This window comes from Telmatherina bonti (assembly GCF_933228915.1).
Source record: "Telmatherina bonti genome assembly, chromosome: 17".
NCBI lineage: Eukaryota > Metazoa > Chordata > Actinopteri > Atheriniformes > Telmatherinidae > Telmatherina > Telmatherina bonti.
Genome location: NC_136615.1, coordinates 33207207 through 33220825, shown reverse-complemented (window position 1 = coordinate 33220825; position 13619 = coordinate 33207207). Strand labels below are relative to the sequence as shown.

Sequence of the window (13619 nt, the reverse complement as noted above, 5' to 3'; positions counted from 1 at the left end):
AGAATAAGTAAAGTAATCCTGGGAATAAGTAAAGTAATCCTGGGAATAAGTAAAGTAATCCTGAGAATAAGTAAAGTAAACCTGGGAATAAGTAAAGTAATCCTGAGAATAAGTAAAGTAATCCTGGGAATAAGTAAAGTAATCCTGAGAATAAGTAAAGTAATCCTGAGAATAACTAAAGTAATCCTGGGAATAAGTAAAGTAATCCTGGGAATAAGTAAAGTAAACCTGGGAATAAGTAAAGTAATCCTGGGAATAAGTAAAGTAATCCTGGGAATAAGTAAAGTAATCCTGGGAATAAGTAAAGTAAACCTGGGAATAAGTAAAGTAAACCTGGGAATAAGTAAAGTAATCCTGGGAATAAGTAAAGTAAACCTGGGAATAAGTAAAGTAATCCTGGGAATAAGTAAAGTAATCCTGGGAATAAGTAAAGTAAACCTGGGAATAAGTAAAGTAATCCTGGGAATAAGTAAAGTAAACCTGGGAATAAGTAAAGTAATCCTGGGAATAAGTAAAGTAAACCTGGGAATAAGTAAAGTAATCCTGGGAATAAGTAAAGTAAACCTGGGAATAAGTAAAGTAATCCTGGGAATAAGTAAAGTAAACCTGGGAATAAGTAAAGTAATCCTGGGAATAAGTAAAGTAAACCTGGGAATAAGTAAAGTAATCCTGGGAATAAGTAAAGTAAACCTGGGAATAAGTAAAGTAATCCTGGGAATAAGTAAAGTAATCCTGGGAATAAGTAAAGTAAACCTGGGAATAAGTAAAGTAATCCTGGGAATAAGTAAAGTAAACCTGGGAATAAGTAAAGTAATCCTGGGAATAAGTAAAGTAATCCTGGGAATAAGTAAAGTAAACCTGGGAATAAGTAAAGTAATCCTGGGAATAAGTAAAGTAATCCTGGGAATAAGTAAAGTAAACCTGGGAATAAGTAAAGTAATCCTGGGAATAAGTAAAGTAAACCTGGGAATAAGTAAAGTAATCCTGGGAATAAGTAAAGTAAACCTGGGAATAAGTAAAGTAATCCTGGGAATAAGTAAAGTAAACCTGGGAATAAGTAAAGTAATCCTGGGAATAAGTAAAGTAATCCTGGGAATAAGTAAAGTAAACCTGGGAATAAGTAAAGTAATCCTGGGAATAAGTAAAGTAAACCTGGGAATAAGTAAAGTAATCCTGGGAATAAGTAAAGTAAACCTGGGAATAAGTAAAGTAAACCTGGGAATAAGTAAAGTAATCCTGGGAATAAGTAAAGTAATCCTGGGAATAAGTAAAGTAAACCTGGGAATAAGTAAAGTAATCCTGGGAATAAGTAAAGTAAACCTGGGAATAAGTAAAGTAATCCTGGGAATAAGTAAAGTAAACCTGGGAATAAGTAAAGTAATCCTGGGAATAAGTAAAGTAAACCTGGGAATAAGTAAAGTAATCCTAGGAATAAGTAAAGTAAACCTGGGAATAAGTAAAGTAATCCTGGGAATAAGTAAAGTAAACCTGGGAATAAGTAAAGTAATCCTGGGAATAAGTAAAGTAATCCTGAAATCCAATGGAAGAAAAACAACAGTAGAGCTCAGAACGGTGTTTAATAGTGAAAGTGAGGACATTTCCACGTGGACAATGTGAAAGAACTGAAACGACAGACTGAACATCTGTGTAGCTGTTAGAAAACCAGTAATCAATAAGAATAACTGCAGGAAAAGACTTCATGCTTCTGCTGTAAAAGCCTGTGGGTCAGTCTATGATCTAGGGTTGCTGCAGCTGGTCAGGTCTAAGTTCAGGTCAGGTCTGGGATCAGGTCTAGGATCAGGTCCAGGTTGACCAACAGTATGTGCCGAAAGAATGCGGTCAGCAGACTACCGAAATATGCTGAATAAGCAGATTGTTCCATCTTCCCTGATGGTACGGCCATATTCCAAATGACACCAGGATCCATGGGATCAGATTGTGAAAGAGTGGTTCAGGGAACAGGACATGTGACCTTCACACATGTTGGCCACCACAGAGTCCAGACCTGAACCCCATGGACAATCTTTGGGATGTGTTGGAGAAATCTTTCAGTAGATCTTAGTGAAATTTAAAGGAACAAATCTTGTGACATCGCAGGAGCTTAAAGGAACAATGACACACCTTTAGCTTGGATCCCTGCAAAAACTGAAATCTAAGTAAGATTTTTTAAAATCTTAAACTGAGTACACATATGCTTTTTTTTTTTTTAAAGGTAAGATAATTCTTCATTTTTATGCAGAGAATTCCTCTTGTTTTAAGAGTATTTTTACTTGTTTTGGGAAGTCTTGACAAGACAAATTTTCTTGTTCTGTTGGCATATAATTTATCTTATTTTAAGCAACATTTACCAAATTTTTGTATATTTTTTTTCTTGTTTTTTAAGGCTGAGTTTTTGCAGTGTGGTTCAACTGCTATGCTACATGTTAGCATTGATGTTTCCTTGAATGTAGGATCTCATGCTGCCGCCTGTACAGAGGGGTCTGTGGTCTGTCATTCATTTAATTTGTTCAGTCATGTGGAACAATGTAGGTTAATAAACATCAGGACAACAAAGACGAAATAAACAGAACAATCAGTCCAAACACATCTGGTACCAAAAGGTTCCCTGTCATGGTGGCCCTGGAACCACACTGAGGCATTTATAGGAGAAGGATGAACTCCATGGAGAACTTTATATCTAAAGCAAACTCATTTTATATTGATAGAAATATAAAAACTAAAAATATTACTGAGATGAGATGTTAATGGTTTCTAAACAAAACCCTGAAAACCTTAAAAATTAATTCTGTTCATTGATTTAAACCTTGAATTTCCATTCTACAAGATCTGATGTGAGAAAGAAACCATAGAGATAAATGAATAAAAATGCACGTTTTACCTAGCTGTCAGAAATGGCATTATTTATTTAAACTATAATTAAATCCAATAGTTTTAGCAGTTTATTTTACATTAAGTCCATTACAATACTGATATAATTCAATTAAAACAACATCCAGCTTCTGCACTCTCATAAAAACATACAAACTTCTGATGGTTTTTTTTAAACACCATGCACACCAAATCATTCAACAGAAAAGGTGAATAAAAACGCTGATCCTGAACTTTATTCATGCAGCTGTAAGAGTTAAAGATGCTTGTACATTTATGTCCTGAGTAAAAATAAATGCATCATCTTCATACATTAAAACACGTTAAGTTAAATATCATATAAAAAAAAAGTGTAAATATGAGGGGTACAAGAGCCGAACCTTGAGGGACTCCAAAAGCACAATCAGGGTAAATAAATGCACATTGCTCTTTACCATTTATATTATATATTAATTATGTAACTTAATAATGAAGCACACCAAGCTGAGAAGATAAATAATGCAAGTGTTTGTGATCAATACCTGATTGAACCGGCGAGTGAATGCAACCACGTTGGGAGCCAGACTGTGTTTCTCCTTCCCATTCCACCCACAGCTGGCCAGTTCCTGGAGTTTCACAAAATCACACAACCAGATTTAAGAATCAGAAAATATGTCGGACTCTGCAAATAAAACAATGACGGTTTATTCAAAACATCACGGAAGACAACATCTTATTTCTGGATTGAGCTGAGGACAGTTTTACTTTTAGCCCTTAAAACTACAGTTTTTTTTATTTGTTATTTTTGCTTTGTCTTCATCATCATGTCCAGGTGAAAACAGAGGTCTCTTAGCAACATGGAAGTGATGAAGATGGGATAAATAATGGATAAATATCATGGATGATTGTGGATTTACCATCTAGTCTCTGAATAAACACTACATGTTGTGTCTGGATTGTAAACCTCCTGGACGGATAGAAATGCTGGAAAACCTCCGTTTATCAGCTAAAGTGTCAGATATCCATCTCAGTTTACCCCACAGAGTTACACACTGCAGTATCTGAGACACTGATGATGATAGACGTGATAGCGCTCTGAGATCCTGCAGAGGTCTGAGGGGTAATGCAACACAAACTAAAATAAATAAGATAATATAAGTAACTCTCTTCAGGATCATCAGCAGATATAGCTGATATTTAAAACACAAATAAACACAGGGGTTTTTTTGTTTAATGAAAGAAAACAGATATTTTTCACGAAAAAGAAGCAAGAAAAATATCCTGGATCTTGATTCAGATTTATAAAACAAGCAGTAAAAAATTTTTTACAACTCCATTAATACCAGGAGTTTAACCCTTTATGGGGCACTCAATGAAATACCTTGAAATGAGAAATTTTAACAAAAAATTGTCCTTCTGGTATGTACCAAGACCTCCATTCTGCTGCTACATTAACAAAAAATTGTTTCATGCTGAATATAAAAGAAAAAGTAAAAAATAGTCACTTGCCCCATAAAGGGTTCAGGAAAGAACCTTCCAACAGACTGACATGTGGACTTGAAACATCCAGGAACTCTATGGAGCTCTAGTCCTAAAGGTGCCCTCCAGCCTCTCCAGGACCAGATAAAAAACCAAATGGTGTCAGGCCGACTCAGCAGCTCAGTGAATCTCCCTAAACTCTGCTCAGACATCCTGTAATCATCATCTTCTCACAGTGAAACCTCTGGTCTGCGCTCCTATCATCGATGCTAGAGACCATCCTGCAGCAGCCAATCATAATTAACTGCATTTCAATTACAGTTCAGAACATAATAATCCAATAATGTAAATATACCTGCAAAAATTTGCTTTTAATGAGTTAAAACTACTTAAACTGAGAAGATTCAGACTGTAATCCAGAAGAATAAATTGAGATAAATTCAGATAATCTTCCTGAACTGAACATAACAGAAAACTGAAGGGAAAAGATGTTTATCTGAACCAACAAATTCCCTTCACACAACCTGCACCCGAGTCTCCACACAGACACCGTCGCGCTACAAGCTCCTCTGTTCCTATTTAGTTTCTCTTGTTTTCAGACATTTTCTCTTGAGAGAAGAGGGAAAAACAGGACAGGTTATTTTACTTAATAAAAGAACTTGAAATGAGTGTTTTATAACCTATTTTAATATATTTCTTACATGCATAAAATCCAGATGTTTTCTTATTTACCTTATATTATCTTATCTTGCTGTTTATTTCCCTGAAAACAGAATCAGAAAGACTTTCTGGCTGAATATGAGATTGTAAGTTTGGTTACATAAACCGTTTTTACCGTTTAATGATCAATCTGCACAAAAAACATTAACAAATCTTCCATTTCAGAGAAATTTAGACTTGTTTATAACATTATAAGCTTCAGTTTTTTAGCTTTGTTTTTTTAACGTTTGGCCAACATTGAACCGATATAATAACTTCTGGCATCAGAGACAGATTTTATTGCATTGGCTGCGTTTACATAATGTTTTTTAATTCGGAATTAATAATTTGTTATTAAATAATTCAGAATTAACGTACTCTCCTGCGGGTTTATAATAAAATAATTCCAAATGAAGGTTTACATTAAACACATCTCACTTAATTCCTCTTCAGAGCAGCGGGTTGGGAAGGGTTCTGATTGGACAGAGGGTGCACGTGACGTATGACGTATACCGGAAATAAAGAAAGTTGGCTCCCTGCTTCTCGTCTTTTCAGTCGTAACTTGTAAAAACTACATAATAAGTACCAGTTTCACCACTATTTTTTATTATGAATGCGAAGTAGCAGCTCAGCACCAGCATACTACTTCACTTCCTGCAGCAACTGAGAAGGAGAAGAAAGATAGACCACCGAACACGGGAGGTAAAACAACGCGCGTCATCGGGACAGGACGAGGTAACGAGCATGCTCAGAACGACTGGAATTAAATTAGAGCGGAATGAAGGTTTACATGACAGAGGAATTATATAGTTTGGAAATAAAATGCGAATAAACCAGACACTTACATCGGAATTAAATTTAATTCCGAATAGAAATTAGCATTAGGAATTGAGTGTTTACATGGTCGTTTTTCATCAGTTTAAAGCGAAATTACATTTTATTTGGAATTAAAACAGGATTTAAAACTCCCATGTAAACGCACAGATTAGCTGTTCAAATAGCATTACCATCAAAATGCAGACGTGAACTCTGCACTGCCCACTAGTGGACGAACAGACTTAACAACTCTGGCAAGACACATGGAAGTATGAGGGCAGCGACGTAGGACAACGTTTCTGTATGTAAGAGAGCAGAATTGGACTTTTGGTCTACATTTGTATTTGGTTTCTCTTGTTCTTTTACTTTTTATCTTGTAAAGTGTTTCTAAATTCAGGAAAAGCTTTTTTATAAGCAATTTTTGGTTTTTTTATTCTTATTATTATTATTATTATTATTATTATTATTCATCACAAATCCTGATATAAAGAATGAAGATGAAGATGGAAAGTTGTATTTCTTACCTCTGGCTGTATCGCTTTAAAGACCGGAGCATCCATCAGGGTAATTTGGCTCTGAAATAACAAATAAATAAATTTAGTTAGAAGAGTAAAAACATTCAAAGAAAAAAAATTCCCTACCTGGATTTAACCTCAGTTCTAACATTTTCTCTACTAAGCCGACAATGTAGAAACAGACAGAATGAGAAGATGGGCTGAATTGAAACACTCACGGCGAACTCCTCAGGCGTCACCTTGAGCACGTCGAACACGACTGCATCGTAGCTTTTAGCGTAGTCCTCACAGAGTCCGTCCAGAGAAACAGAGCTGCTGCTGGCCTATCAGAGACAAGCGTTAAACTGTCACCTACAGAGCCTCAACCAAAACTTAACATGATAAAGTCATTTTATCCCATTTAAAAGTTGTTGTTTTTTTTAACAAACATCTGAAACATCCATTTCATTTCATTAATCTGTAAAAATGATCTTGTTTATTTTATGTTGAGAGCACTGGTGTAATATTTCACGCTAACGTGGAACAAAATCTCTAAGGAATGTTTCCATCACCTTGTTGTAATTCTCACACCAAAAATTAAAGCAGTTCTGGAGGAAAAAGGGGGTCCATCCCATTCTAATAATGTTTTCTGATAAAAGTGGACATTAGTGTCTAAAAACAGCCAGATCGGACCCATCACTGTGGGATTTAAATGTTTTCTGTCCAAACCAGTTTAACAGGGAACTTGGGTCTCCACTTGAGTCAACACTGGAATTAAAGTGGATGTTTTGGCTTTGTTACCTTTTTAAAAGCAGAAGAAGAATTAGAAACATCAACAGTTTGTTGATACTACTAAAATATGCCTAGCCTTACCTCAGAGGTGACTGAATTGATGCTGGTGCCATCTGAGAGCCCGTTCCGGCGATACATGCTCACAGAGGCCTAGGCGGGGTGGACAGGTCAGCTACAGGACACACATGGTGTCTCATCCATGCCTGGAGACAGAAGACAAAAGATTTAAAGCAATATTTACCAATAAAACATATCAAATTAAGGATTCACAGACACCACATTCTTTCAAACCAAGTACAAGTACCTCGATTTCAGTACTGACTACTGATTTCATATTAGTACAATTGAATCCCATTACAGTTTACTGGTAAGGGGCATGGACCAGAATGTCAGCTGAGATGACTGAGTGGTGAATTGTGTGATTTATCAGATGTTTCATTCTGGAACATCCTCTAAATGTAAGACGGTAAAACTGTCAGAATCTCCAGAAATAAGGAGAATAAAGTGTGTTCTGGTGGATTTGGTAATAGTAGTAACAATATTAAAATGTGCCAAAAATCAGCTTTTATCACTACAATACCAAATTCAGATTTTTAATATGGTAGGAGTAATAACTTTGTTTTGTTTATCTGTTAATGCATTAAAATGCGTTGCTGACTCAGCACCTCCTTATTGCAGTAGCCCTGAAGTTTCAGTGCAAAAGAAATACAAATACAAAAATAACAACACTTCACAATTAACCACAAAGCTTCACAACATGAGGCACAACAAGGAGCCACAGGCTCAGTTCCAAACAATTCATCACAATATCACAACTTAAAGAAATTAAAAAGATTAAAGAAAGAACTAGAAAAGAACTTTATAATCTGTCAATTTTCTGCAGTAAATGACTGGAACTACTTACAGCAGATACTAAAAATCACTACTTTTATACACAAAAACAGTTCATGATTGCCATTACTCCCTCTGACCATAGCTAAACAGCAAGTTTTACTACTTTATGTCTCCAAAAATGTCCTTTTCCCGACTTCTAGCCTGTCTGTCTCCTGCAGTCTCTCCGCCTCTAGCCTGTCTGTCTCCTGCAGTCTCTCCGCCTCTAGCCTGTCTGTCTCCTGCAGCCTCTCCGCCTCTAGCCTGTTTGTCTCCTGCAGCCTCTCCGCCTCTAGCCTGTCTGTCTCCTGCAGTCTCTTCGCCTCTAGCCTGTCTGTCTCCTGCAGTCTCTTCGCCTCTAGCCTGTCTGTCTCCTGCAGTCTCTCCGCCTCTAGCCTGTCTGTCAACTGCAGTCTCTCCGCCTCTAGCCTGTCTGTCTCCTGCAGCCTCTCCGCCTCTAGCCTGTCTGTCTCCTGCAGTCTCTCCGCCTCTAGCCTGTCTGTCTCCTGCAGTCTCTTCGCCTCTAGCCTGTCTGTCTCCTGCAGTCTCTTCGCCTCTAGCCTGTCTGTCTCCTGCAGCCTCTCCGCCTCTAGCCTGTTTGTCTCCTGCAGCCTCTCCGCCTCTAGCCTGTCTGTCTCCTGCAGTCTCTTCGCCTCTAGCCTGTCTGTCTCCTGCAGTCTCTTCGCCTCTAGCCTGTCTGTCTCCTGCAGTCTCTCCGCCTCTAGCCTGTCTGTCTCCTGCAGTCTCTCCGCCTCTAGCCTGTCTGTCTCCTGCAGTCTCTCCGCCTCTAGCCTGTCTGTCAACTGCAGTCTCTCCGCCTCTAGCCTGTCTGTCTCCTGCAGTCTCTCCGCCTCTAGCCTGTCTGTCTCCTGCAGCCTCTCCGCCTCTAGCCTGTCTGTCTCCTGCAGCCTCTCCGCCTCTAGCCTGTCTGTCTCCTGCAGTCTCTCCGCCTCTAGCCTGTCTGTCTCCTGCAGTCTCTTCGCCTCTAGCCTGTCTGTCTCCTGCAGTCTCTCCGCCTCTAGCCTGTCTGTCTCCTGCAGTCTCTCCGCCTCTAGCCTGTCTGTCTACTGCAGCCTCTCCGCCTCTAGCCTGTCTGTCTACTGCAGCCTCTCCGCCTCTAGCCTGTCTGTCTCCTGCAGCCTCTTCGCCTCTAGCCTGTCTGTCTCCTGCAGTCTCTCCGCCTCTAGCCTGTCTGTCTCCTGCAGTCTCTCCGCCTCTAGCCTGTCTGTCTCCTGCAGCCTCTCCGCCTCTAGCCTGTCTGTCTCCTGCAGCCTCTCCGCCTCTAGCCTGTCTGTCTCCTGCAGCCTCTTCGCCTCTAGCCTGTCTGTCTCCTGCAGTCTCTCCGCCTCTAGCCTGTCTGTCTCCTGCAGCCTCTCCGCCTCTAGCCTGTCTGTCTCCTGCAGCCTCTCCGCCTCTAGCCTGTCTGTCTCCTGCAGCCTCTCCGCCTCTAGCCTGTCTGTCTACTGCAGCCTCTCCGCCTCTAGCCTGTCTGTCTACTGCAGCCTCTCCGCCTCTAGCCTGTCTGTCTCCTGCAGTCTCTTCGCCTCTAGCCTGTCTGTCTCCTGCAGTCTCTTCGCCTCTAGCCTGTCTGTCTCCTGCAGTCTCTTCGCCTCTAGCCTGTCTGTCTCCTGCAGTCTCTTCGCCTCTAGCCTGTCTGTCTCCTGCAGTCTCTCCGCCTCTAGCCTGTCTGTCTCCTGCAGTCTCTCCGCCTCTAGCCTGTCTGTCTACTGCAGCCTCTCCGCCTCTAGCCTGTCTGTCTCCTGCAGTCTCTCCGCCTCTAGCCTGTATGTCTCCTGCAGTCTCTCCGCCTCTAGCCTGTCTGTCTCCTGCAGTCTCTCCGCCTCTAGCCTGTCTGTCTCCTGCAGTCTCTCCGCCTCTAGCCTGTCTGTCTACTGCAGCCTCTCCGCCTCTAGCCTGTCTGTCTACTGCAGTCTCTTCGCCTCTAGCCTGTCTGTCTCCTGCAGGCTCTCCGCCTCTAGCCTGTCTGTCTACTGCAGCCTCTCCGCCTCTAGCCTGTCTGTCTCCTGCAGTCTCTTCGCCTCTAGCCTGTCTGTCTCCTGCAGCCTCTTCGCCTCTAGCCTGTCTGTCTCCTGCAGCCTCTTCGCCTCTAGCCTGTCTGTCTCCTGCAGCCTCTTCGCCTCTAGCCTGTCTGTCTCCTGCAGCCTCTCCGCCTCTAGCCTGTCTGTCTCCTGCAGCCTCTTCGCCTCTAGCCTGTCTGTCTCCTGCAGTCTCTCCGCCTCTAGCCTGTCTGTCTCCTGCAGCCTCTCCGCCTCTAGCCTGTCTGTCTCCTGCAGCCTCTCCGCCTCTAGCCTGTCTGTCTCCTGCAGCCTCTCCGCCTCTAGCCTGTCTGTCTACTGCAGCCTCTCCGCCTCTAGCCTGTCTGTCTCCTGCAGCCTCTCCGCCTCTAGCCTGTCTGTCTCCTGCAGTCTCTCCGCCTCTAGCCTGTCTGTCTCCTGCAGTCTCTCCACCTCTAGCCTGTATGTCTCCTCCACTTAGGTGAAGAAACAACTGGAGAACTAGAACCAGAAAAAGGCTGCACATCCAGATGGCTTTACCTCCAGGGTTTTGAAAACCTGCTTATAACCACCATGTCAGATTCTTCAGCATCTTTTCAACCCCAGCCTGAGTCAGAAAAGAGTTCCTGTCTTGTGGAAAACATCCCAACCATCATATGACTACAGACCAGTTGCTCCTAATGTCTCAGATAATGAAAGTCCTGCAGAGACTTTTATTGGCTCACTTCAATAAACATTTAAACACCTTTCAGGCCCTTTACAGTTTGCTTATCATAATTTTTTGGCTTTGAAGACACCAACTTTTATCTGGACCAATCAGGCAGCACTACGAGGATAATGTTTTGTTTTTTTTCCCCCAAGAATTTAGCTGCTCTGTTGAGTGAGAAGCTCCATAAATTCCAGATGAAGACCTCCACACCCACCTGGGTTTATGGCTACCTAGCAAACAGACTGAAAGGTTGTGTGTCTGAGATGGCGGTCAGCAGGACCGCAGGGGTATGTACATTCACCATTTCGCTTCACACTGAACACCTCAGACTTCCAATGCAACTCCGAGTCATATCGTCTGCAGAAATACCTTGAGTTGTTTGGGTCATCTCTTCTATACAAACAAAAGAACTTCAGGTGGAAAAGGGTTAAAAAAAAAAAAACACTGTTTACATCTTTGGAGAAGAGGTGGAGGTGGTGGAAGAATACAAGTACATCAGGATGCTCAAATCCAGTCCTAGGGCTCTACTATCCTGCAACTTTTACATGCATTACTTAAACAGCACACCTAAATCAAATGGCTGAACTTCTTACCTGTGTGCCATTCAGCTTTGCAAAGGCTAACAAGCTAACAAGCCGTTCATTTGATTCAGGTGTGTTGGAGGGTTGCATCTAAAAGTTGCTGGATAATAGATCTCCAGGACCGGACTTGGGCACTCCTGATTGAGAAGAAAGGAAAGAGCAGACTCTACTTTTGAAGCAAGCTGAGATCCTCTCATGTCTTCACAAAGATGTTGCAGATCATCCATCAGTCTGAGGTGGAAAGTTTAATCTGCATTGTTGCATCAGCAGAACCAGAACCAAAGCCTTACAGAAGCTGAAAAAACTGGTCCAGAGTTCTGGTTCTGCTCTGAGGACTGATCTGAAGCTGAGTGTCCAGAGAAGAATCCTGCTGAAAACTGAACCAGACAGTGTTCAGCCAGAGGCTTCTTCAGGTCTACTGCAAGACAGAAATGTTCAGGAGGCAGTTCCTGCAGCAGACATGAGCCTCTAGAACAAAAACCGACTAATAATTAATAATTACTCTTTATTATTCAAATCTGAGCAATAAATGGGCCAAATAAACATTTTTATTTACTTACATTTTCCAAAGGAGAAAAATAAATCTACAAAGTAATGCATAAAAGCCAAGAAAATAAAAATAAATTCACAGGATGTGTGAAAAAGTAAAATTGATTGTAAAACGAGTAAAAAAATAAATATATATATTCAGCACTTTTCATGAGCAAAACAGTTTCAATCTGAATACAAAAGAGTAAAATTGAGAAGAAATGTTTTTGTGTTAGCCGTTTAAATTAATAGTTTATTTATGTACAGCTAATCAAAGACCTGAACACAAAAAGAGAATAAATGAGAGAATTAACAAACCTTATTATTAGATCTACTGATTAAAACCTAAATAAATCTTTCCAGTGGTGACAGTTCATGTGCGCGTGTGTTGTTCGTGTGTTATTAAATGTTCGTGTGCGCTACAGTGCGCGTGGTAGTACGTGTTAGTAGCGTGCGTGTTGGCGTGCAGGGGCGCGCGTGCTGTCGCAGCTGTTTTCGTTTTGGTTTCAGGACACCTTGTGATGTTATGTGCGTGCGCGTGCAGGCCAGGTGAGGTGTGGAAGGGGGGGGGGGGGGGGGATTTCTCTGTCTCACCAGAACACCGCAGCCCCCCCACCGCCCTACCCCACCTACCCCACCACCACCCACTGGAAAGGGAAAAATCTGTCCGCAGAAAATACTCGTGTCACGACGGCAACTCCGTGTGGCGCGAGCCTTTCACTTCATATGACAGTAAACACACACACGTACACATGCTCGCGCAGCTACCTTTCCAGCAGCAGTTCTTCCTCCTCCTCCTGGGGTCTAAACAGAGGGAAGATCCAGACCAGGTCTTCGGTAAAAACCCTGGATCCGCTCGCGGTTCCTCCTCATTTCAGCCGAACATGGAGCCAAGGTCGGAGCGTCCGGTCCGCAGGATCCTCCAGCTGAGCCGGACTCATGAGACGGAACCAGAAATGGCAGCGCCGAACCGAACCAGCACCAGAGAGCAAGAAATAAATAAATAAAAGGAGAGGATTTAATAAGTATGACTAGCAGGAAGTGACAGGTAGGCGCTCTTATGTTGACAGCCAGATTTATTGCCTAATCATCCGATCGGTTCCACGGAGAGCTCGTGCCTCTGAGAAAAGTGGGCCAATCAGAGACAACCTCTGAGACGGCGTCTTTCAGACGCAGGTGCAGCCGATGCTGCCTTCACTGGCCCCATGTTTGCACGTTCATCACAGCTTCTCTCTGAGGGTGGTTCCTGAAAATATGCAGGAAAACAAAAGATAACTTCAGAGCTGAGAGAGAAATCAGACAGAAGAAAGGAGACATGCACCCTGAGTCTCCATAAAACAGCTCACCCTGTTTATCTTTCTACTGCCAAACAAGCGCGTGCACGTTTTAGAGAGACGTGACCTACAACGTCCCCTGTCACTGTTAAGATGCGTTCAGGTTCAGCAGCGGAGACGGAGCTGAAGTCAGCATGCGATTCGTCGTCAGCTTAAAGGGCTATTCCGCTGTTTGCTGGTCCTAAACCACATTACTCAGACGTTCAAATCCAGACTGGGTTATGCAGCAGATGTTAAACACTAACTAGTTTGATATTTCAGATTTTTTTCAAGATGTAATCAAGGGTAATCTCTTTTAATATTTTTATTTCCTCATGCAGAACACATCAGACCAGGTTCTGTTGAGAAACTATCGAGACTCTTCAAATCTGGGCTTGATAATTATGCAAAAATTAGTGATTATAACCGCTTCTTAATTTCTAACATATTTATCTATTTTTTAAACGATAAATGTG

The 13619-nt window shown here is 41.7% G+C and overlaps 1 protein-coding gene across 1 annotated transcript in view; it reads right to left on the bottom strand.

Annotated features, from left to right (window-relative positions):
* LOC306768311 (ras-specific guanine nucleotide-releasing factor RalGPS1-like) overlaps positions 1 to 7271 on the bottom strand; it is a 32692-nt gene extending 25421 nt beyond the window's left edge. Inside the window, exons 1-4 of the mRNA XM_079256615.1 lie at positions 7209 to 7271; positions 6575 to 6679; positions 6366 to 6416; positions 3390 to 3473 (exon numbers count right to left, since the gene is read on the bottom strand). Coding sequence (XP_079112741.1) covers positions 3390 to 3473; positions 6366 to 6416; positions 6575 to 6679; positions 7209 to 7265 — 297 coding nt within the window. The 5' untranslated portion in view covers positions 7266 to 7271. The remainder of the gene's footprint in view (positions 1 to 3389; positions 3474 to 6365; positions 6417 to 6574; positions 6680 to 7208) is intronic.
* Positions 7272 to 13619: the final 6348 nt, after the last annotated feature.